The 22,707-nt window shown below is 43.7% G+C and overlaps 1 protein-coding gene across 1 annotated transcript; it reads right to left on the bottom strand.

Annotated features, from left to right (window-relative positions):
• Positions 1–2,620: 2,620 nt before the first annotated feature.
• si:ch211-153b23.7 (uncharacterized) lies at positions 2,621–11,653 on the bottom strand. The gene is made up of 7 exons (XM_029722681.1): positions 11,021–11,653; positions 8,047–8,209; positions 7,738–7,881; positions 7,478–7,612; positions 5,171–5,455; positions 3,786–3,911; positions 2,621–3,359 (listed from the first exon to the last, which is right to left on the bottom strand). The coding sequence occupies exons 1-7, from the start codon at positions 11,134–11,136 to the stop codon at positions 3,099–3,101; spliced, it is 1,230 nt and encodes a 409-aa protein (XP_029578541.1). The 5' UTR covers positions 11,137–11,653; the 3' UTR covers positions 2,621–3,098.
• Positions 11,654–22,707: the final 11,054 nt, after the last annotated feature.

Genomic DNA, 22,707 nt, shown 5'->3' with positions numbered 1-22,707 from the left:
TGTGCCATTAAACCCCTACAACTCATCCAGAACGCCGCAGCCCGTCTGGTGTTCAACCTTCCCAAGTTCTCTCACGTCACCCCGCTCCTCCGCTCTCTCCACTGGCTTCCAGTTGAAGCTCGCATCCGCTACAAGACCATGGTGCTTGCCTACGGAGCTGTGAGGGGAACGGCACCTCCGTACCTTCAGGCTCTGATCAGGCCCTACACCCAAACAAGGGCACTGCATTCATCCACCTCTGGCCTGCTCGCCTCCCTACCTCTGAGGAAGCACAGTTCCCGCTCAGCCCAGTCAAAACTGTTCGCTGCTCTGGTACCCCAATGGTGGAACAAGCTCCCTCACGACGCCAGGACAGCGGAGTCAATCACCACCTTCCGGAGACACCTGAAACCCCACCTCTTTAAGGAATACCTGGGATAGGATAAAGTAATCCTTCTAACCCCCCCCCCCCCCCTAAAAGATGTAGATGCACTATTGTAAAGTGGTTGTTCCACTGTATATCATAAGGTGAATGCACCAATTTGTAAGTCGCTCTGGATAAGAGCGTCTGCTAAATGACTTAAATATGAATGTAAATGTACATGGTGGATGTCTAGTCATGTATCCGGGTTAGATGGGATGTAAACATGCATTTGATGTGTCATGTTAGAATGCATTATGTATAGTGTGTTTGTGTGTGATTCCATAATATTCTATAATGTTAGTGAAAGAGTGAGATATTACAGTAGACGGTCCGTAGCCCATTCCTGCAGTCAAGGGACCTAATGGTGTCATTGGTGGTATTCATATTTATCATAATTGTATAATTAATAAACATTATTAAAAAATATCTATATATAAATCTGGTGTTTCTATGTCAAACAGTTTTGTTATATTTCAGAATTCTGTGATGTATATAAAGTGTAATATTAGGATGCAAACTCAAAATGTAATACATTACAACTCTATATCTGACATGGTACAGGTGTCTTCTTTTTTTAAGTCCATAAACATGTGTGTGAGGTGTACACTTTTGTTTCAAAGTAGATTTGTTTAAGACTACCAAGAAATACTTGGTGACCCTGAATAGGCCCCCTGCAGGAGAGAGTTCATGACCTCTTCTTTCTTGGCCTCTGCTATTTGAGGGGTGTGAGATAAGGATCTGTGCAGCACCAGTAAACCTGCTATTTGAGAGGTGTGAGATGTTGATCTGTGCAGCACCAGTAAACCTGCTATTTGAGGGGTGTGAGATGTTGATCTGTGCAGCACCAGTAAACCTGCTATTTGAGGGGTGTGAGATGTTGATCTGTGCAGCACCAGTAAACCTGCTATTTGAGAGGTGTGAGATGTTGATCTGTGCAGCACCAGTAAACCTGCTATTTGAGGGGTGTGAGATGTTGATCTGTGCAGCACCAGTAAACCTGCTATTTGAGGGGTGTGAGATGTTGATCTGTGCAGCACCAGTAAACCTGCTATTTGAGGGGTGTGAGATAAGGATCTGTGCAGCACCAGTAAACCTGCTATTTGAGAGGTGTGAGATGTTGATCTGTGCAGCACCAGTAAACCTGCTATTTGAGAGGTGTGAGATGTTGATCTGTGCACCACCAGTAAACCTGTGAGAGAGATCCCCATTCACCACAGAGCTGCTTGGGTGTCACCAAAGATCAGCTTCTCAAGGAATGCCTAAGGACAGTACAGGCTATATAAGTGGGATTGGCAACACTAAATTGTTTATTATACCTGTATTCACACAGTGATCCACAGATGGCATTGCACCAATAATGTTGTTGTTACGCTATGGCAGGTGTAGGCAACCCTGGTTCTGGAGTGTTTTTGATTTCACATTACAGTACCATCCCATTCCATCTCACCTAGCTGAGGTACTGGAGAGGAGATTTCCATGTGCAAAATGTATTCATCTGAGACAAAAACCTGCCTGAATGCCACCCTTGCTTTTAGCTGTGTGTTGTATTCAGATTCAATGGTTACGTCCCAAATAGCACCCTATTCACTGGGCCCTGGGGAAAAGTAACACTCTATTCACTGGGCCCTGGGGAAAAGTAACACTCTATTCACTGGGCCCTGGGGAATGTAGAACCCTATTCACTGGGCCCTGGGGGAAAGTAACACCCTATTCACTGGGCCCTGGGGAAAAGTAACACCCTATTCACTGGGCCCTGGGGAAAAGTAACACCCTATTCACTGGGCCCTGGGGAAAAGTAACACCCTATTCACTGGGCCCTGGGGAAAAGTAGAACCCTATTCACTGGGCCCTGGGGAATGTAGAACCCTATTCACTGGGCCCTGGGGAAAAGTAACACCCTATTCACTGGGCCCTGGGGAAAAGTAGAACCCTATTCACTGGGCCCTGGGAAAAGCAAAACCCTATTCACTGGGCCCTGGGAAAAGTATCACCCTCGGTATGAAATAGGGTGCCATTTGGGATAAGACATTTAAGAAACTATGCTGTAGCTTTGGTGAGGACTGCCACCAGCAGGTGTGGATGGGAGATGTTTTAACACTGGACAGTAACCACCCCTCTCAGCAGACTACAGCATGGTAGCCTGTGTAGGAGACTTGGCTTGGTTGGAGGACTAGTGACACAGAGTTATTTCAGGGAAATTAGAAGAATGACCAAAACGGTATTTCATTGTTTTTTTATATATATATATTTGTTATAAGAAAATGACAACATCTGAAGTTGATCACTTGTATTTAAGGACATCCTGGTGTTATTTGAAATGACGGGGTATATTTAATTAGTTGAATTCACTGTGGCTTTTCTAGAGATGTCCCAACAACTGCATCATAAAACATGACATTATGTAGGATTTAAAAAACCACTAGGTGGTAATGTTGACCATGTTATCTAAGCAGGGAGGCAGAGACAACTGGAAAATCACTCTGTCCCTTCTTCGATAATCAACATTATCGGCAGAATTAGGAAATAACATAAGGTTCATACATATTGAGAGAAAGATAATAGATACAAATCATTTCATTGTCAATTAGACACAGTCACTCGGGACTGGAGTAGGCTAGGCCTCAACGTGTATGTGGCAATACCAACATCGGAATACAAGTTCAATGTGAGTGAGCATGTTTGTGTGTCGTCTGCCTCATGTGGACTCTTCAGTGTTCCTCCTCTCACAGTGTTTGGGGCACAGCGGGTGGTGGTCTGGCTGGGGTGTACTGTTGTGAGCTTCTCTCTGCTCCTCTTTCTGCCGCCTCCTGTCTCCCCCGGCAGGCTGCTGCTCGTTATTACAGCGGTGGACCAGGACAGGCTGTTTGACCAGAGCGGGACTTTTCTTCATCAGTAGACGCTGCAGGACCTGCTTGTCTGACCGCTCCTTCCTAAAGTCATCCTCATATACCTTGAGCTGGACACAGGAGACCAGAGTCAGTGGTTAGTTAGTTATTAGTCAATTCAACAAATATATCCCTCGTTGATGAATTCCTTTTGAAAATATATTACAATTTGGAATAGAAGTTTCTCCTAAAAAGGAATGAACTCTGACCCTGGGATATAAATAAAAGTGATCTTTACAGCAAGGCCCTGTTGGTATATTCACATGCAGCACATCTCCCAGACGACTTCTAGTGAAACCATATGGTCATTACGGATATGCTGTGGCCCATTATTTTCACATTCAACTTAACCCAATGTCAGTTTATGTCCTCATCTGTTACGATATATCCCGTCTGCCCAGCTGTCGTTATTATTCCAGGTGTATAGGTGTATGTATGTATGTATGTATGTGTGTATGTGTGTATGTGTGTGTTTGCGTGTGTATATATCCCACTACCTGCTCCTGCAGTAGGGCCATCTGTTGTCTCATCTCCTCTCTCGTCCTCCTCAGTCTCTTGTTCTCCTGCTGGGTGTGTTTGTGGTCCTTGTGCTCCGTCTGGTAGTCTGCTTCATAGATCTCAGTCTGGACAGAGGACAGGGACACTGGTAGTTAATGCTAGGTGAAATACAGTCTGGGGACAGAGGACAGGGACACTGGTAGTTAATGCTAGGTGAAATACAGTCTGGGGACAGAGGACAGGGACACTGGTAGTTAATGCTAGGTGAAATACAGTCTGGGGACAGAGGACAGGGACACTGGTAGTTAATGCTAGGTGAAATACAGTCTGGGGACAGAGGACAGGGACACTGGTAGTTAATGCTAGGTGAAATACAGTCTGGGGACAGAGGACAGGGACACTGGTAGTTAATGCTAGGTGAAATACAGTCTGGGGACAGAGGACAGGGACACTGGTCGTTAACGCTAGGTGAAATACAGTCTGGGGACAGAGAACAGGGACACTGGTAGTTAATGCTAGGTGAAATACAGTCTGGGGACAGAGGACAGGGACATTGGTAGTTAATGCTAGGTGAAATACAGTCTGGGGACAGAGGACAGGGACACTGGTAGTTAATGCTAGGTGAAATACAGTCTGGGGACAGAGGACAGGGACATTGGTAGTTAATGCTAGGTGAAATACAATCTGGGGACAGAGGACAGGGACACTGGTAGTTAATGCTAGGTGAAATACAGTCTGGGGACAGAGGAGGGAGCGGAGGGGGTATGGAGGAGGGAGCGGAGGGGGTATGGAGGAGGAGGGAGCGGAGGGGGTATGGAGGAGGAGGGAGCGGAGGGGGCATGGAGGAGGAGGGAGCGGAGGGGGCATGGAGGAGGAGGGAGCGGAGGGGGCATGGAGGAGGAGGGAGCGGAGGGGGCATGGAGGAGGAGGGAGCGGAGGGGGCATGGAAGAGGAGGGAGCGGAGGGGGCATGGAAGAGGAGGGAGCGGAGGGGGCATGGAGGAGGAGGGAGCGGAGGGGGCATGGAGGAGGGAGCGGAGGGGGCATGGAGGAGGAGGGAGCGGAGGGGGCATGGAGGAGGAGGGAGCGGAGGGGGCATGGAGGAGGAGGGAGCGGAGGGGGCATGGAGGAGGAGGGAGCGGAGGGGGCATGGAGGAGAGAGCGGAGGGGGCAAGGGGGAGAGAGCGGATGGGGCAAGGAGGAGAGAGCAGAGGGGGCATGGAGGAGAGAGCGGAGGGGGCATGGAGGAGAGAGCGGAGGGGGCATGGAGGAGAGAGTGGAGGGGGTAAGGAGGGAGGAGGGTGTGGAGGGGTTATGGAGGAGAGAGTGGAGGGGGTAAGGAGAAGGAGGGAGGAGGGTGTGGAGGGGTAAGTGAGGTTAACTACCTGGCATCTGAGGGCCTCCAGCTGCTCCTTTAGGTCTTGCACCTCCTTCTGGGGGTTTGCCTGGTCCGCTAGTGCCCTGTAGGGGCCAATACTGATTCTACCCCTACTCAGGGCCCCTCGACCTGGGGTGGAGGAGGGGAAGAGATGGGATGGTAGGCCATGGCCGGAAGAGGAGGAGAGGCCAGGTATGGTGCCATTGCTGAGGCTAGTGGACAGATTCGGCACCCCAGGAGCATCAGAGATGGGGGTGGTTTCTGGAAGATTGGTCACAGTGCTCAAACTGGTCTACAGGATGGAAGGAGAGGGTAGACACAGATATATTATACATATAGCTAATACAGTTGAAGTTGGAAGTTTACATACACCTTAGCCAAATACATTTGAACTCAGTTTTTCACAATTCCTGGCATTTAATCGTAGTAAAAATGCCCTGTCTTAGGTCAGTTAGGATCACCACTTTATTTTAAGAATGTGAAATGTCAGAATAATAATAGGGAGAATGATTTTTTTCAGGTTTTATTTCTTTCATCACATTCCCAGTGGGTCAGAGTTTACATACACTCAATTAGTATTTGGTAGCATTGCCTTTAAATTGTTTAACTTGGGTCAAACGTTTTGGGTAGCCTTCCACAGGCTTCCCACAATAAGTTAGGTGAATTTCGGCCCATTCCTCCTGACAAAGCTGGTGTAACTGAGTCAGGTTTGTAAGCCTCCTTGCTCACACACACTTTTTCGGTTCTGCCCACACATTTTCTATAGGATTGAGGTCAGGGCTTTGTGATGGCCATTCCAATACCTTGACTCTGTTGTCCTTAAGCCATCTTGCCACAACTTTGGAAGTATGCTTGGGGTCACTGTCCTTTTGGAAGACCCATTTGCGACCAAGCCTTAACTTTCTGACTGATGTCTTGAGATGTTGCTTCAATATATCCACATAATTTCCCCTCCTCATGATGCCATCAATTTTGTGAAGTGCACCAGTCCCTCCTGCAGCAAAGCACACCCACAACATGATGCTGCCACCCCCGTGCTTCACGGTTGGGATGGTGTTCTTTGTCCCCATGTGCAGTTGCAAACCGTAGTCTATCTTTTTATGGCGGTTTTAGAGAGGTGGCTTCTTCCTTGCTGAGCGGCCTTTCGAATTATGTTATGTCAAATTCGGACTAGTTTTACTGTGGATATAGACACTTTTGTACTTGTTTCCTCCAGCATCTTCACAAGGTCCTTTGCTGTTGTTCTGGGATTGATTTGCACTTTTCGCACCAAAGTACGTTAATCTCTAGGAGACAGAACGCATCTCTTTCCTGAGCGGTATGACGGCTGCCTGGTCCCATGGTGTTTATACTTGCGTACTATTGTTTGTGCAGCTGAACGTGGTACCTTCAGGCATTTGGAAATTGCACCCAAGGATGAACCAGACTTGTGGAGGACTCCAACTTGTCTTCTGAGGTCTTGGCTGATTTCTTTTGATTTTCCCATGATGTCAAGCAAAGAGGCACTGAGTTTGAAGGTAGGCCTTGAAATACATCCACAGGTACACCTCCAATTGACTCAAATTTTGTCAATTACCCTATCAGAAGCTTCTAAAGCCATGACATCATTTTCTGGAATTTTCCAAGCTGTTTAAAGGCACAGTCAACTTAGTGTATGTAAACGTCTGACCCACTCGAATTGTGATACAGTGAATTATAAGTGAAATAATCTGTCTGTAAACAATTGTTGGAAAAATTACTTGTGTCATGCACAAAGTAGATGTCCTAACAGACTTGCCAAAACTATAGTTTGTTAACAAGAAATTTGTGGAGTTGTCACGCCCTGACCATAGAGAGCCCTCGGTTCTCTATGATGTTTAGGTCAAGGCGTGACTAGGGGGGTGTTCTAGTCATTTATTTTCTATGTTGCTGGTTTGTATGGTTCCCAATTAGAGGCAGCTGGTAATCGTTGCCTCTAATTGGGGATCATATTTAGGAAGCCCTTTCGCACACCTGCTTTGTGGGATATTGTTTTGAGTGAGTGCATGTAGCACTACGGTACTGCACGGTCGTTGTTTGTTTGTTTCTTGGTTTGTTTTAGTTTCACTAAAATAAAGATGTGGAACTCCAATCACGCTGCGCCTTGGTCCGTCTCTCCTCACGACCGTGACAGGAGTGGTTGAAAAACTAGTTTTAAATGACTCCAACCTAAGTGTATGTAAACGTATGACTTCAACTGTATATAGTAAAGATACAGTCTAAAGGATCGTATGACAGAGTACATACACTTTTAAAAGGATCTAGAGGTAATAATAATGATGGTCATGGGGCTCACCTGTGTGCTCTTTGTCCAGTCTCTGGTGGTGTCTATGTGATGTAGTCTATCCTCCAGCAATCTGACGTATTCATGTAGCTGCTGGTTCTTCTTCAACTCCTGCATCAGTGTGTGTTCATAGTACTCCCTCTTGTTCTACAGAAACACAGTCAGGATACAGTCAGTGTGTGTGTGTGTGTGTGTGTGTCTGTCAGTGTGTTTGTGCGTGCACATGCGTTAATCTGTTTGTGCGTGTGTGTGTGTCCTCTGTCGGTCGGTACCTGTTCGTGGTCTACTTTGAGCAGCAGCGTGTTGTTGAGTTGTTTGACTGTGTTGCTCTCCTGCTCCAGAGTCTCTACTCTCTGTTGGAGACTCAGAGTGGTGCTGCGATACACATGGTCCCAGTCTTCATTCAGCTTCATCAACTAACAGACACATCATCATCGCCACCGTCATTATCATCAGCTAATACAGACATACATCATCACCATCCTTTCTGGCCTCGTCCAAAATAGTTTGTATTCACAGAATGTGGTACACTTGTCTCTGGTTTAATTCCTGTAGTTAGGTGCGGTGTAGTTTTGTGTCACCTCTTTGTTGACTCTGCGTAACTCAGTGTTCCTGTTGAGCAGTAGTAGTTTCTCCTGGTCAGCTGAGGTGACTGACATACTGTCAGTGATCAGAGAGCCTTGGTCCTCCCCGGACAGCAACCTCTCACCAGCAGGGACAATCTCCTCCTCCACCACCTTCACCCTGTACAGACGCACACAAACACACACACAGTGAGAATATTGTGTAGGAAACCAACAGCACTCACCTGAACATAGCGTACCTGCAAGCAGAGACACATACTTGTACTCACATAGAGCATGAACAACTACGCATGACCTCACACCTACGCATACACAGTAACACCATGTAGCATTTACACATGCCTGCAAACACACCCACCATCACACCCAAACAACGTTTATCCCCACTTCAAGTGTGTCTTGTCTAAGATGAGAAAAACACATCCTTGATACGTTCTACAATCTAGTACAGGGGGTAGGCAATCCTGGTCTTATGTTTCTGATTTAACCGACCTGGAAGACCAATCACTGAACTGACCAATTAGCTCAGTTGGTCAGGTGTGGTGCCTAGTTGGAACCAAATCCTTCAGTATCCTGCAGCACTCCTGGAACAAGGTTGCCTATCCCTGATCTAGAACATTCCCCTGTGAGCTACCTGTCAACTGCGGCACTCCTGGAACAGGGTTGCCTATCCCTGATCTAGAACATTCCCCTGTGAGCTACCTGTCAACTGCAGCAGATTCAAATCATCATCGCCATCTAATGGCCATCCCTGTGCTGTGCCGCCTGCATGCTTCTTGTGTCTAGAGGAAACCCTGCATCCTGAGATCAGCTTGTTCAAGCCTTGATGCCTTCATCAACTCAATGACAAAGGTAAGGATTTCAGTTAAGAGGTTTTTTTGTGTGTTTAAGGCAAATTAGGTCCACTTATAATCTCGTGTTGCCAGAATAAGGTTGTTTTTCTCAAAACTAGGGTATCATCAGAATTAAAGAACACTAATTTTGAGGCATAGCCACCATATTTTGATTTGACTTGAATCCAATATAGTAACAGAGTTATAGAGCATGTCCATCAACATAATTGTCCAGTCCATTCAACCTCACAGATCCAGTCTCCAGCCCTTCTGTGTCCTGAATATCCAACATGTTTTCTTCCTCTTGGACTGCAGATTAATGTGACCCAGATAAAGGAAGTTTTCAATCATAAACACTGTCTTGGAAGGACACCAAGATGCTACTTCTTCCCGTGGCAGTTTGGGTCATTTATTGTAATCTAACATAAAAAAATATAAATAATAACTTCCTTCTTCTTTAGCAGGCTGCCATGCTGGGGAAATAATGGATTATCCTATAAAAATTGAAATGGTCATTGGCTACAAGCCTATTCTCTCTGAGTAAGGAGTATGGCTTTACTACTGGCCTACACATAATGAACCAAATAATGGCTGTGTCTCAAATGGTACCCTATTCCCTTCATGGTGCACTACTTTTGGAGCAGGGCCCATAGAGCTCTGGCCAAAAGTAGTGCACTATATAAGGAATAAGAGGCCATTTGGGATGCCGTCAATGTCTTTTGATGTGTGGGTGCTGTGCAGTAGCAGGCTATACTACAATCAGAAGAATTGATAATTGGGTCATTGCGCAACCTAGTCCTGAGCCCCTTCTGGGACAAAAACAATTTCAGGATAAAAACCTTCCGTGCAACAGGACGCAATGATCTAATTATCATTCTGCAATGTCATTCCACAAGAGTAAACAGATCACTGCACTGCAGTCTAAGTAGTGTTTTATTTGGAAACAAATTGCCAAATAATGAGTTTTTTTGTTGTTGTATGTGAATGAACCACAGCCTCTGCTGAGAAGTCTGTGCCTTATTGACACAGGCGGTAGTGCACTGGCACTGGAACTAACACTCTAGAACATAGTTCTTGGTTCCCCTTTAAAGCTACTGAACAAGTCATAGAGCACCAGCAGTAGTCATGTGACCTGAACAGTGATGGACAATTCAACTTATTGACCTGGGAAACTCCCCTGACATACCAAGTTCCTTTTTTAATGTAGCTGGAATCACCCACACACGATTTATTCACATACACCCTGTTATTCACTGATCGTATTGCAAGTGTTTTCCCAGCTAGCACATAATGTTTTAACAACCATATATGTTGTAGAACTTGGTGAGAGCCTGGTTGTATTATGGTTACTTTGCATACAACCTTTCCATAATGTTTCCTTACAGCTATATTTAAAGTAATGTTCTCGTTCAGAGAACGTTAAGAAAACCTGTGGGAATTTCAGTACTTCAGCATAACGTTTTCCACAGGTATCCTTGTGGTTCTATTTAAAGTTATGTTCTTAGAACATAACAAAACAATTCCATAAAATACAATAAAAAATGTGTAACGTTCAAATAAATTGTTCTAAGAATGTTATTTAAAAACATGTACATTCCGTTCTCAGTATCAACAAAACTATCTCTATCCTCTGTCTTGTTAAGTGTGTTTTTTCCTTTAAAATAGGGTCTGGTTGAATAGACTAAAATGAACAGGTTTGTATGAGTTAAAAACATGTCATACTATTGTGATCCTTGAGGCATAGTGGACTTACTCCATGGATAGCAAGGTTAGGTTCAAATCTCGCTGATGCCATGTCAAAATAAAAAAAAAGGTAATGTTTGCATGATTAATGCCTAAGCAAATTCATTTCTGTCATATCTGTGCTTGGAATTCAAAACAGTTCATCTAAGCTAGCAGTAAAATGCTCTCAGAACCTCCCTGCAACCAAAATCGTATGTTCCCAGAACAGGCTAAATGTTTACTATTGTTCTCAGAAGGTTTAAAAAAAAACATTCAGTTTTAGCGGTCAGGAAACATATGGCTTCGTTCCCAGAACCAATGGGAAATCAAAAACGTACATTCCCACAACTTCCAAGGAAACAAGTGTCAGCTGGTTTTAATCATCCACACTGTGGTGGTGATTTGGACATGCATACCTTGATTCCTCTATAGCCCCATTTTCCTCTGGGTTCTGTAGGAGAGCACTGGCGCTGTAGGGTGAAGAATCTGCCTCCTGCTCAGACGATGATGCTGACAGTGAACCTCCGTCCATGACTGATCTGAGCCAACAAATGAACCTGACAAAAGTTGAAAAACTGCACACCAAAATTAAATTATAAAAATAAATAAGAACTAAATAAGTCGTCAAGGTTGGTCAAGGCTGTCTTCTCTAGTGTTGGTCAAGCCTGTCTTCTCTAGTGTGCAGATTTGACACTTGTATTTGACCTGATCCAACTGTCAACTGAGCCAGAATCCTTTGACGTAATGAACACAAAAGACTGACAAAATTAACATCTCAACTGATCCAGAATCCTCTGAAGTGATGAACACAAAGTATTGACCAAATTGAAATCAATTCTCAACTGATCCAGAATCCTCTGATGTGATGAACACACACCCAAGTTGTATAAAGCCTCCACAGAGCATATGGTGGAAAGTCAATGACTTTCAGTCTGTGTGTCTACCTAAACAGGAAGTCTAAACATACCCTGCTGCCTGCACCCACATGCAAATTATGTTAGAATATAGGAAGTCACAGAACAACTCAACTTATCTCAACTCTGTCAGAGGGGTTTTAATCTTAGCATTTATAATGTGAGAATGGGAAGTCACAGAACAACTCATCTCAACTCTGTCTGGGTCTGAACAATAGGTACATATTGTTCTGTTTCTATGTCATTACTTTCAAAGTGTGGGTTTTTAAGAGGTGGTACCAAAGATTTTGAAGGTATTTTTTAGTACAAATAAAGAAGTATGACATCAGCGGGGAATTCCACTCATGCTCATGTTCATGTTTCTCTCTGTGTGTGAGTGTAGTCTGGACTTCACAGCAGACTCTCAATCTACCAACAACTTCTTCCTTCCCAGAACCAATGGGAAATCAAAAACGTACATTCCCACAACTTCCAAGGAAACAAGTGTGTTAGCTGGTTTTAATCATCCACACTGTGGTGGTGATTTGGACATGCATACCTTGATTCCTCTATAGCCCCATTTTCTGGAGTTCACAGCATACTCTCAATGTACCAACAACTGTCCGGTCCCCAATCTCACAAGTATCACAGTTACTAAATCAAAGGCATTACATGTCAATAAAAGAACACAAATGTTATCATAACAAAGCAGCCAAAAAATATTTGACTGCAAAAGTGGTTAAATGTATAGATATTGTGACACAGTCCCTGAACTAAAAGTTCAGAAAAAGCCTGTCTGGAGGGGGGATGGGCCACATAAGCTTGTGTAACCCAATATTGCAAGCTCTGATATTGCTCAAATGTGGAATAAAAGTAGCCAGTTGTCTGCCCTACATACACAAACCAACCAGCATTAGGATCTCTTAATACATCTTGTAAATATAGAGCTGTAACTACATACACAAACCAACCACCATTAGGATCTCTTAATACATCTTGTAAATATAGAGCTGTAACTACATACACAAACCAACCACCATTAGGATCTCTTAATACATCTTGTAAATATAGAGCTGTAACTACATACACAAACCAACCACCATTAGGATCTCTTAATACATCTTGTAAATATAGAGCTGTAACTACATACACAAACCAACCACCATTAGGATCTCTTAATACATCTTGTAAATATAGAGCTGTAACTACATACACAAACCAACCAGCATTAGGATCTCTTAATACATCTTGTAAATATAGAGCTGTAACTACATACACAAACCAACCACCATTAGGATCTCTTAATACATCTTGTAAATATAGAGCTGTAACTACATACACAAACCAACCACCATTAGGATCTCTTAATACATCTAGGAAATATAGAGCTGTAACTACATACACAAACCAACCAGCATTAGGATCTCTTAATACATCTTGTAAATATAGAGCTGTAACTACATACACAAACCAACCACCATTAGGATCTCTTAATACATCTTGTAAATATAGAGCTGTAACTACATACACAAACCAACCACCATTAGGATCTCTTAATACATCTAGGAAATATAGAGCTGTAAACACAGTGGTACAATGGGCGGAAATATACTGTAAACTATGAATATTTATGATGAATGTAAGCTTGACTTTTCTGTAGCTGATTAGTAGACAACTTTCCAAGTCAAATTCTCTCTCATTCAGTGCTGTATGATCCTGCTAGACAACAATACACAGTTACACCTGTCTTTTGATGTTGTGGCTATTGGAATCAGCGCTAAGGAAAACAAGTGGGCTCAGACATTGGAATTATATATTTTTTGGGGTCTAAGGTTCCTTGAAGGATTTTTTAAATCTTTAGCCTCTACATTTGGAATTTAGTCAGGGGACCACCACAGATTATCTTTGGGTCCGCACTGGATTTAGCCTCAAATCCATTATGGCGTTCAAAATCCAATATGGCTCCCATAATACTAATGACCATAAAGACTGTTTTGGTGTAAATCAATTTTATTCAGAATACAATATGGCAAACATGATTACACTCAGACACCTTCGCCTAAAAATAAGTTTCCCTTGTTCATTTTATATTGTGTTATTCTGTCTTTAAGGATTTATACAGTTCTTGGTATATCTAGGACTATGAGTGGCACTGCCATGCTTCTTGTGTTTGAATATCTGAAGCCAAATAGCTTATTCATGTGTTTTCATGTTTACATTCATCAATACATGCCAACTAGGGATTAGCAAATGATTAGCCAGTGTTTTTCTTAAGGGTAGCTTTAGTGTATCTTAACTTGTTCCAGTGTGAAGTAATTGGTGGCTTGGTAAACTATATTTTCAGAGTAGCTTCCCTAACACTGTGATTAGCCCATGGTAAATGCAGATGGGCATCCATATACTGCATCAGTTGGGCTACAGGTGATAATGCTTATTGATAATAGCATACCTGATTATATGGACCATGCATAGTCTATATACATAGTCTAATATGTTTAAAATATATTTTTTTAACAAATATGCTATTGGGCTCATTTCCCTAACCTAGATGTGACTCTGTATGGTCCATGTCTTCAACAGTGTTATCAGCTGTGTTGCTGTTGGCTCTTGTTGTTTTGTCGCTAGCTCCGATCGCCGCTGGAAATGAGACAACAATACACAGACATGTTAAAAAAGATGACATGCTAGAGCAGGATTTCAGCCTAATAAAGGTTCAGAATACACTCATGGTAGGCATTAATAATTTGTTTCTTTGGATTGTCATTTGCTGTTGCTACTATTCCTGGCCCATTATACTTTTTCAATTAACTGATTCATTAAAGATGTTCACCTCTGAACGGTTTCAAAGAAAAAATGTCTCTCCGATAAAAGGGTTTCAGCTGTGACAAAGGGTTCTGGTAGGGGACAAAGACTACACATCAAACTGTTTGAATCCATTTTTTATTACAAATCACATTACCGGTTCTGGGTTGACCGCCAGACCACAGGATTGCCATTGTCTCAGAAGTAGGGTTGCAAAATTCCGGGATCTTTCAATAAATTCCTTTGTTTTCCCTAAATCCCTGCTGGAATCGGCAGGGAATATGCAGGAAATCCGGAATCCTCCAATCAGGATTTCTGGAAAAGCAGGGAATTTGTTTGAGAGTTCCCGGGATTTTGCAACACTACTCAGAAGCTCTTCCAGTTGAGCGTCATAGTATGGCTTCGACTTCAGAGGAAGACTATGAGCCTGTTGTGATGGAGGTAGACAGACAGCGCAGGCATGCAGTTCAGACAGACGGGTAGCTCAGGCAGACAGGTAGCTCAGGTAGACAGGCAGGCAGCTCAGGCAGCCTGATTGACTGACAGATAGAATAACCAACCCACTAAGGTACATTTACATTTTAGTCATTTAGCAGACTCTCTTATCCAGAGCGACTTACATTTCATACATTTTTTTTCTGGCCTGGCCCCCTGTGGGAATCTAACCCACAACCCTGGCGTTGCAAACACCATGCTCTACCAACTGAGCTACAGGTGCGTACAGAGGCAGGCAGACAGACCGAGAACACAGAGAGAGTAAGAAGAGTGAGACAGAGATGGAGAGAGATAATGGCTCTTAAAACTTCTTAGGGCTAGGGGGCAGTATTGAGAATTTTGAAAAAAATATGTGCCCATTTTTAACTGCCTCCTACACCAACTCAGAAGCTAGAATATGCATATTATTGTTCAGGTTTGGATAGAAAACACTCTGAATTTTCTAAAACTGTTTGAATGGTGTCTGTAAGTATAACAGAACTCATATGGCAGTCAAAACCCTGAGACAAATTCTGACAGGAAGTGGATACCTGATGTGTTGAATTACCTTTAAGCCTATGCCATTGAAACACACAGGGGCTTATTAATCGTGGAGCACTTCCTATGGCTTCCACTAGATGTCACCAGTCTTTACAAAGTGTTTTGAGTCTTATACTGTGAGATCTCACCGAACAAGATCAATGGAACGGTGGTGGCCGATTAGACTCTGGCGCGCGAGTTCATGTTGGGTACTCTCGTTCCAATACGTTTTAAAAGAGAATGCAATCGTCCGCCTTGAATATTATTCATGTTCTGGTTAAAAAAGGCACTAATGATTTATGCTATACAACGTTTGACATGTTTGAACGAACGTAAATATATTTTTTCCCCTCGTTCATGAAGTGAAGTCCGGCGGGCATAGATCATGTGCTAACAACACGGAGCTTTTTGGACATAAATTATGAGCTTTTTCGAACAAAACTACGTTCGTTATGGACCTGGGATTCCTGGAAGTGACATCTGATGAAGAGAATCAAAGGTAATGGATTATTTACATAGTATTTTCGATTTTAGATCTCTCCAACATGGCGGTTAGTCTGTATCGCAAAGCGTATTTTTCTGGGCGCAGTGCTCAGGTTATTGCAAAGTGTGATTTCCCAGTAAGGTTATTTTTAAATCTGGCAATCCGGTTGCGTTCAAGAGATGTAAATCTATAATTCTTTGAATGACAATATAATATTTTACCAATGTTTTCGAATAGTAATTATTTAATTTGTTGTGCTGATTGACTGGCGATTATTGGAGGGAAACTATTTCCTGAACATCAACGCCATAGTAAAACGTTGTTTTTGGATATAAATATGAACTTGATAGAACTAAAAATGCATGTATTGTCTAACATAATGTCCTAGGAGTGTCATCTGATGGAGATTGTCAAAGGTTAGTGCATAATTTTAGCTGGTTTTCTGCTTTTGGTGACGCCTGTCTTTGAATTGACAAAACATTACACACAGCTATTGTCAATGTACTCTCCTAACATAATCTAACTTTATGCTTTCTCCGTAAAGCCTTTTTGAAATCGGACAACGTGGTTAGATTAAGGAGATGTTTATCTTTCAAAGGGTGTAAGATAGTTGTATGTTTGAGAAATTTGAATTATGACATTTAATTGTTTTCAAATTTGGCGCTCTTGATATTTCACCTGTTGTTGATAGGGTGTACCAGGGGTGGGACACTTGTGTCCCACATAGCCCCTAGAAGAGCCTATGAGTTGGGTGAGAAGAACCAAGAAAGTGAATGAATATGTACAGACAAAGAAAGAAGGAAAAACAGTTGTCACATCCTGACCAGTATAGGGGTTATTTGTTATTGTAGTTTGGTCAGGAAGTGGCAGGGGGTGTTTGTTTTATGTGGTTCAGGGTGTGTTTTGTGTATGTGTTTAGGTAGAGGGGTATTTTATTTATTAGTCCGGGGTTTGTTAGTCATTGTTCTGTGTTAGTATATTTCTGTTCTATCTAGTCTTCTCTATTTCTATGTTTAGTTAATTGGGGTTGGACCGTCAATTGGATGCAGCTGGTTATTGTTGCCTCTGATTGAGGGTCCTAAAATTAGGAGTTTGTTTTTCGTGGGTTTTTGTGGGAGATTGTTCTTGTGCCTGTCAAGACTGTCAAGTTTGTTTTTGTCTACGTTGTATGTGTTTTCCTTCTTCACTCAATAAAAAGATGAGTATACATTTTCCTGCTGCGTTTTGGTCTACACCCTACGACACCCGTGACAACAGTGAATTTATGAACAATGAATGTTGGCTACTGGAGCGTTTCATTATCAGTTACAATGAATGTTGGCTACTGGAGCGTTTCAATATCAGTTACAATGAATGTTGGCTACTGGAGCGTTTCAATATCAGTTACAATGAATGTTGGCTACTGGAGCGTTTCAATATCAGTTACAATGAATGTTGGCTACTGGAGCGTTTCAATATCAGTTACAATGAATGTTGGCTACTGGAGCGTTTCAATATCAGTTACAATGAATGTTGGCTACTGGAGCGTTTCAATATCAGTTACAATGAATGTTGGCTACTGGAGAGTTTCAATATCAGTTACAATGAATGTTGGCTACTGGAGCGTTTCAATATCAGTTACAATGAATGTTGGCTACTGGAGCGTTTCAATATCAGTTACAATGAATGTTGGCTACTGGAGCGTTTCAATATCAGTTACAATGAATGTTGGCTACTGGAGCGTTTCAATATCAGTTACAATGAATGTTGGCTACTGGAGCGTTTCAATATCAGTTACAATGAATGTTGGCTACTGGAGCGTTTCAATATCAGTTACAATGAATGTTGGCTACTGGAGCGTTTCAATATCAGTTACAATGAATGTTGGCTACTGGAGCGTTTCAATATCAGTTACAATGAATGTTGGTTACTGGAGCGTTCAAATGCCAGCAGAGGTATTATGTTGCAATTGTGGTGGGGAACATGCATCCAAATTTCTGGAATGGCCTGGGCGAAGGAGCCAGAGGTGGCCTGGGCGAAGGAGCCAGAGGTGGCCTGGGCGAAGGAGCCAGAGGTGGCCTGGGCGAAGGAGCCAGAGGTGGCCTGGGTGAAGGAGCCAGAGGTGGCCTGGGCGAAGGAGCCAGAGGTGGCCTGGGCGAAGGACACAAGCTGTCTAGCCCTATCTGGAGGCGGTGAGACAAGTCGAAGGAGTGAGTAGCGTTGAATATGCAATGGTAATAGAGCCTGCACCAGTGAATATTTCTTGACAACCTAGGGAGTTAAAAAGGTGGACTTTGTATCGTATTTTAGTTTTTATGTGTGATGTCTGTCTTTTTCCCCCTTTCCTACTATGTATATTTTTTTCCTGTAGTTTACCACCCTTACAGTAGGTGGCGGCAAGCAACTCTTGACGCTTGTTTGCGGACCGCCATTATACATAAGAAAAAGAAGAGGATGACACAATCGAAGACGTGTCACACAACCATTGGTTGATGCATGCAACGGTCAGATCGAGGACAGTACATTATAAAGATAGGCAGAAACTACTTCTCCAACAGAAATCCTCCATCACACTTGTAGGCGATGTTATATAGCTAAACTCATGCGCAGAAACATGTCACCTGGTTTTACTGTCGTCTCGCGCCATACCGCGCATGTGCAAACCGTAAACTCAAAGGCACTCGTTCGATATAAAATAGTTTTTGACGAAAATGAAAACGTGTCAGTTTGTCATTTTCACGAGGTTGGAGTAATACCATGTTCAACTACTTAAGACATTGGCTCGAATCTAGGTTTTGCCTTTAGATTTTGAGAATATTAACAACTAAGGAATATTTTGTCACTTCTCATACCCCGACCTGGTCTGCTTCACAAGCGTTCCTGGAAGTCTCGTGATGTTGCGCCTTTGGGTTTAGAAACTGTGGATTATGTAGCTGTTTTTTTCCAACAACGGTTTCAAAAGGCTAGTAATTTACAATACCTGGCTGACAATTACAACGTTCTTGTTTTCATAACCAATTTGTATTTTAATTTATGTATGTACTTTAGTAAGTGCAGCAGCTACCGCCTCAGTCTGGGACTAAGAGCGTCGTCAATGGACGACTGCAAATTCATTAGGATTATAAATTCTTTCGACGAGGTGAGTTGAAAAATTTCTAGCCTAATGTTACTGTAGATATCTAGGTATTGTATCTATCTAGCCAGTAGATCGCGACCCTACCATTACGCTTGTTTACACTGAGCTGCACTGGGGTCGGAATGCCCATAAGCTTGACACCTGTAACAACGTAATGTATTTGATACAAAAGCTAGTAAGGGATAACTGATACACTATATATACACTGCTCAAAAAAACTGAAGGGAACACTAAAATAACACATCCTAGATCTGAATGAATGAAATAATCTTATTAAATACTTTTTTCTTTACATAGTTGAATGTGCTGACAACAAAATCACACAAAAATAATCAATGGAAATCCAATTTATCAACCCATGGAGGTCTGGATTTGGAGTCACACTCAAAATTAAAGTGGAAAACCACACTACAGGCTGATCCAACTTTGATGTAATGTCCTTAAAACAAGTCAAAATGAGGCTCAGTAGTGTGTGTGGCCTCCACGTGCCTGTATGACCTCCCTATAACGCCTGGGCATGCTCCTGATGAGGTGGCGGATGTCTCCTGAGGGATCTCCTCCCAGACCTGGACTAAGCCAACTCCTGGACAGTCTGTGGTGCAACGTGGCGTTGGTGGATGGAGCGAGACATGATGTCCCAGATGTGCTCAATTGGATTCAGGTCTGGGGAATGGGCGGGCCAGTCCATAGCATCAATGCCTTCCTCTTGCAGGAACTGCTGACACACTCCAGCCACATGAGGTCTAGCATTGTCTTTCATTAGGAGGAACCCAGGGCCAACCGCACCAGCATATGGTCTCACAAGGGGTCTGAGGATCTCATCTCAGTACCTAATGGCAGTCAGGCTACCTCTGGCGAGCACATGGAGGGCTGTGCGGCCCCCCAAAGAAATGCCACCCCACACCATGACTGACCCACCGCCAAACCGGTCATGCTGGAGGATGTTGCAGGCAGCAGAATGTTCTCCACGGCGTCTCCAGACTCTGTCACGTCTGTCACGTGTGCTCACTGTGAACCTGCTTTCATCTGTGAAGAGCACAGGGCGCCAGTGGCGAATTTGCCAATCTTGGTGTTCTCTGGCAAATGCCAAACGTCCTGCACGGTGTTGGGCTGTAAGCACAACCCCCACCTGTGGACATCGGGCCCTCATACCACCCTCATGGAGTCTGTTTCTGACCGTTTGAGCAGACACATGCACATTTGTGGCCTGCTGGAGGTCATTTGCAGGGCTCTGGCAGTGCTCCTCCTGCTCCTCCTTGCACAAAGGCGGAGGTAGTGGTCCTGCTGCTGTGTTGCTGCCCTCCTACAGCCTCCTCCATGTCTCCTGATGTACTGGCCTGTCTCCTGGTAGCGCCTCCATGCTCTGGACACTACGCTGACAGACACAGTAAACCTTCTTTCCACAGCTCGCATTGATGTGCCATCCTGGATGAGCTGCACTACCTGAGCCACTTGTGTGGGTTGTAGACTCCGTCTCATGCTACCACTAGAGTGAAAGCACCGCCAGCATTCAAAAGTGACCAAAACATCAGCCAGGAAGCATAGGAACTGAGAAGTGGTCTGTGGTCACCACCTGCAGAACCACTCCTTTATTGGGGGTGTCTTGCTAATTGCCTATAATTTCCACCTGTTGTCTATTCCATTTGCACAACAGCATGAGAAATGTATTGTCAATCAGTGTTGCTTCTTAAGTGGACAGTTTGATTTCACAGAAGTGTGATTGACTTGGAGTTACATTGTGTTGTTTAAGTGTTCCCTTTATTTTTTTGAGCAGTGTACAAAAGTAGATGGACACTCCATCGAATTAGTGAATCCAGCTATTTCAGCCCCACCCGTTGCTGACAGGTGTATAAAATCGAGCAAACTTTCAACATGGCACCGTCATAAGATGCCACCTTTCCAACAAGTCAGTTCGTCAAATTTCTGCCCTGCTAGATCTGCTCCGGTCAACTGTAAGTGCTGTTATTGTGAAGTGGAAACGTCTAGAAGTAACAACTGCTCAGCTGCAAAGTGGTAGGCCACACAAGTTCACAGAACGGGACTGCCGAGTGCTGAAGTGTGTATAAATCATCTGTCATTGGTTGCAACACTCACTATCGAGTTCCAAACTGCCTCTGAAAGCAACATCAGCACAAAAACTGTTTGTCAGGAGCTTCATGAAATGTGTTTCCATGGCTGAGTAGGTACACACGCATAAGATCATGCGCAATGCCAAGCGTCGGCTGGAGTGGTGTAAAGCTCACCGACATTGTACTCTGGAGCAGTGGAAACGCATTCTCTGGAGTGATTAATCTCGCTTCACCATCTGGCAGTCCATAGGACGGATCTGGGTTTGGCGGATGCCAGGAGAACGCTACCTGCACCAATACATAGTGCCAACTGTAACATTTGGTGGAGGAATAATAATAGTCTGGGGCTGTTTTTCATGGTTCGGGCTAGGCCCCTTACTTCCAGTGAAGGGAAATCTTAATGCTACAGCATATAATGACATTCTAGATGATTCTGTGCTTCCAACTTTGTGGCAACAGTTTGGGGAAGGCCCTTTATTTTTTTAGCATGACAATGCCCACGTGCATAAAGCGAGGTCGATACAAAAATGGTTTGTCGAGATCGGTGAGGATTGGCCTGCACAGAGCCCTGATCTTAATCTCATCAAACACCTTTGGGATGAATTGGAACGCTGACTGCGAGCCAGGCCTAATTGGGCAACCTCACTAATGCTCTTATGGTTGAAGAAAGCAAGTCCCTGCAGCAATGTTCCAACATCTAGTGGAAAGCCTTCCCAGAAGAGTGGAGGCTGATGTACCAGCAAGGGGGGGACCAACTCCATATTAATACTTATGATTTTGGAATGAGATGTTCGACGAGCAGGTGTCCACATACTTTTGGTCATTGAGTGTATGTTCTAACGTCACTTTGTCAGGCAAAGACTCAACATCAAAACGCAAAAGAACAGACAACGACTCTTTCTCCACTCACACCACCCTGTCTGCGTCACACCAAATAACGAGCATCACAAACACCGGAAATATTTATCTTCAGTTGGTCCACTTTCACATTTACCGCTACGCCAGTAATCACTCGCCCTTTTCTTGAGAGCAAAAACAATTCACATCTCTTGTCCCCAGTCGTTTGATGCGGAGCACCTTCTCCCTCTCACCAACAAACACAAACAATTATCAAAAGACCACTTCGGGTTACCTTCACCGATTTCACGGCACCTTACTCCGTTTTAACCCACCCTGAAAACACAAATGGACCAGCCAAAAGGCAAGGTTCCACTTTTTCCAAAAATGTCACTCCTACCATCAGACTCATCCTGACCCTCGGTGCAAGCCTCTGGCTCTGATAACTTCACCACACCTACCACCTCCGATACTTCGCCCTCATTCACTTCCATTTCTCCTCCTGTCTTCGATCTGGTGTACAGCTCACTCTGCTTACACTTTCTACTATTCATCTTCAACAAACCATTTCCATTTGTAACCAATTCAAGCTCACCCTCTAACTCCCTCTTTCTCTTCAACCTCCTCTGCCCCCCCCCATTCCTCCTCCATAATTCAAGTATATATGTCTCCTTATGATAATACTACATTTCTCCTGACATGCATCTTGCCCTCTCAAGCGATGTCATTCCCTGCTTGCTCCAGCCCTCCACCTTCAGCTGCGACACAAGTGCAAATGACCACAATTTGTAACAATGTGTAGGGCTTCCATATAGCTCCGCGTTGGCATGATTTGTTGACAGTAGGTGGGGGCGGTACAAACTCACTTCCTTCACAATAGCTCTGCTGT

The sequence above is a fragment of the Salmo trutta genome, chromosome 3 (assembly GCF_901001165.1).
Source record: "Salmo trutta chromosome 3, fSalTru1.1, whole genome shotgun sequence".
NCBI lineage: Eukaryota > Metazoa > Chordata > Actinopteri > Salmoniformes > Salmonidae > Salmo > Salmo trutta.
Note: the sequence above shows the minus strand (reverse complement) of the source record. Positions and strands in the feature narration are given on the sequence as shown.